This window comes from Sinocyclocheilus grahami, unplaced genomic scaffold (assembly GCF_001515645.1).
Source record: "Sinocyclocheilus grahami isolate Dianchi unplaced genomic scaffold, SAMN03320097.WGS_v1.1 scaffold222.1, whole genome shotgun sequence".
Classification (NCBI taxonomy): Eukaryota; Metazoa; Chordata; class Actinopteri; order Cypriniformes; family Cyprinidae; genus Sinocyclocheilus; species Sinocyclocheilus grahami.
Genome location: NW_015505401.1, coordinates 3527338 through 3529025, shown reverse-complemented (window position 1 = coordinate 3529025; position 1688 = coordinate 3527338). Strand labels below are relative to the sequence as shown.

The window sequence follows — 1688 nt, the reverse complement described above, 5'->3', positions numbered from 1 at the left end:
TATTCAGTTTGTGGAAAATGACATCATAATAGCATCACACTGTTTGTCACTGTTTACATGAAATTGTGAAGCCAAGACTTCCCAAGCTAATTTTAGCCACAGATGCTGGATCTTTATTCATAGATTTTTGTTTGTTTGTTTTAATGTAATTTTTTTATCCATTATGAACCACTTATTTTTACAGAATTGACAAATCAATGAATACATTATGAATAGAAATGACATAATTTTCACATTATAAAACTAAATTACACAATAGAAAATTAAAAAAGAAAATTACACAAGTATCAAAGTAGCAGTTTATATTGAACAGGAGTGTACCTGAGGTTATGATGAAGTCAAACCACAAAAAAAAATCTCAGGCTGATAGAGAATTCTCAAGGTAATGGTGTGATCGACCGACTGCTGTAAGCTGATGGACAGGGGTTTGTTCAGTCGTTTGTGAGTGACTCACTATCTGGGGAGCATTTCCTCTAGGTCAGCGACCACATAGGCCACCACAGCCCAAACAGCAGAACACAGGTTCATCTCCTCTGGGTTTTGGACGCTCATTGTGTCACCGTCGCTGTGGTGGAACCAGAAGTACCTCTGGTCTGCAGTGTGCAGGCTGGCGCCTGAGAAAAAAGATACATAATGAACAGAACTGAAATGGTGTGATTCTGTGTTTCATATGTGTGAAAACTGTCCTTCTGCCTTAGAATATTAAATAGTCTGGCTTACGTCTGCTCTTTAAAATAGTTCACCCAAAAATGAAAATTCTATCGTCATATACTCACCCACATGTTCCAAACACACATTCTTTTCAATGCAGTTATATAAAAATTATGAATACCTCAAATGTTCTGAAGCCATATGATAGCGTGGTTTAAGAAACAACTTATGGAAGCTTGTTTCTGGAATAAAAAAATAAAAAAGGTAATTGAGACTTTTTATCTCAGAATTCTTAGAATTCTGAGTTTACAACTCACAATTCTTTTTTTTTTCTTTTTTCGCCACAGTATTAAAAAAGTAAATAAATAAAAAAGGTAATTGTGAGACTATATCTCACAGTTCTGGCATTACTATGAAATATAAACTCAGAATTGCAAGAAATAAGTCAGAATTGTGAGATAAAATGTTGCATTTATCATTTTTATTTATATTTCTTCCTCTGGCGAAAATGGGCTTGCATAACAAACAGACATGGTTTTCTGAAAATCTTAAATTCCTATGTAGTTACCATATTTTCCGGTACATAAGTGCCGTTTTTATCATTTGAACTGTGCTACAATTGAAATAATAAAGTGGCTTATATAATGAAAATAACGTCAACATTTGGATTTGTACAGTGCATTTTCCATACATCTGCAGTTTCATTTCGCTTTAAATAAATTAGTTTGGGCTTGCCATTTAATATAAATTCCACAATAATTTATTTTTGCTTTATACTTTTATTTTTTATTCCTGTTCTTTTCTGAATGTTGTTAAATTTAAAGGTTTTGTTGTGGAGTGCGGTGATACAGTATTTATAGTATTTATAATGTATGTCAACTTTTTTTTAACTGGTATTTTACATTAATCTGAATGTAATAATATAACGTGACTTACAGACTGATGTGACTTATTTGTTTTTTTTCTTTTTCTTCTCTTAAAAATGCAATTTTGAACCAGTGCGACTTACAGGTGCATCTCAATAAATTAGAATGTCG

General features: G+C 32.4%; 1 protein-coding gene across 2 annotated transcripts in view; it reads right to left on the bottom strand.

Annotated features, from left to right (window-relative positions):
- Nucleotides 1-1688, bottom strand: part of LOC107596697 (carboxypeptidase Q) — an 82571-nt gene that overhangs the window by 43121 nt on the left and 37762 nt on the right. The window contains exon 8 of one of the 2 annotated variants that reach the window (XR_001610394.1): nucleotides 322-614. Coding sequence is in view for 1 of the 2 variants with exons in the window: in XM_016287494.1 (XP_016142980.1) it covers nucleotides 454-614 (161 nt within the window). In the remaining variant the exon portion in view is untranslated. Of the gene's footprint in view, nucleotides 1-289; nucleotides 615-1688 lie in introns of those variants that run through there. The other variant, XM_016287494.1, reaches the window with a different exon arrangement.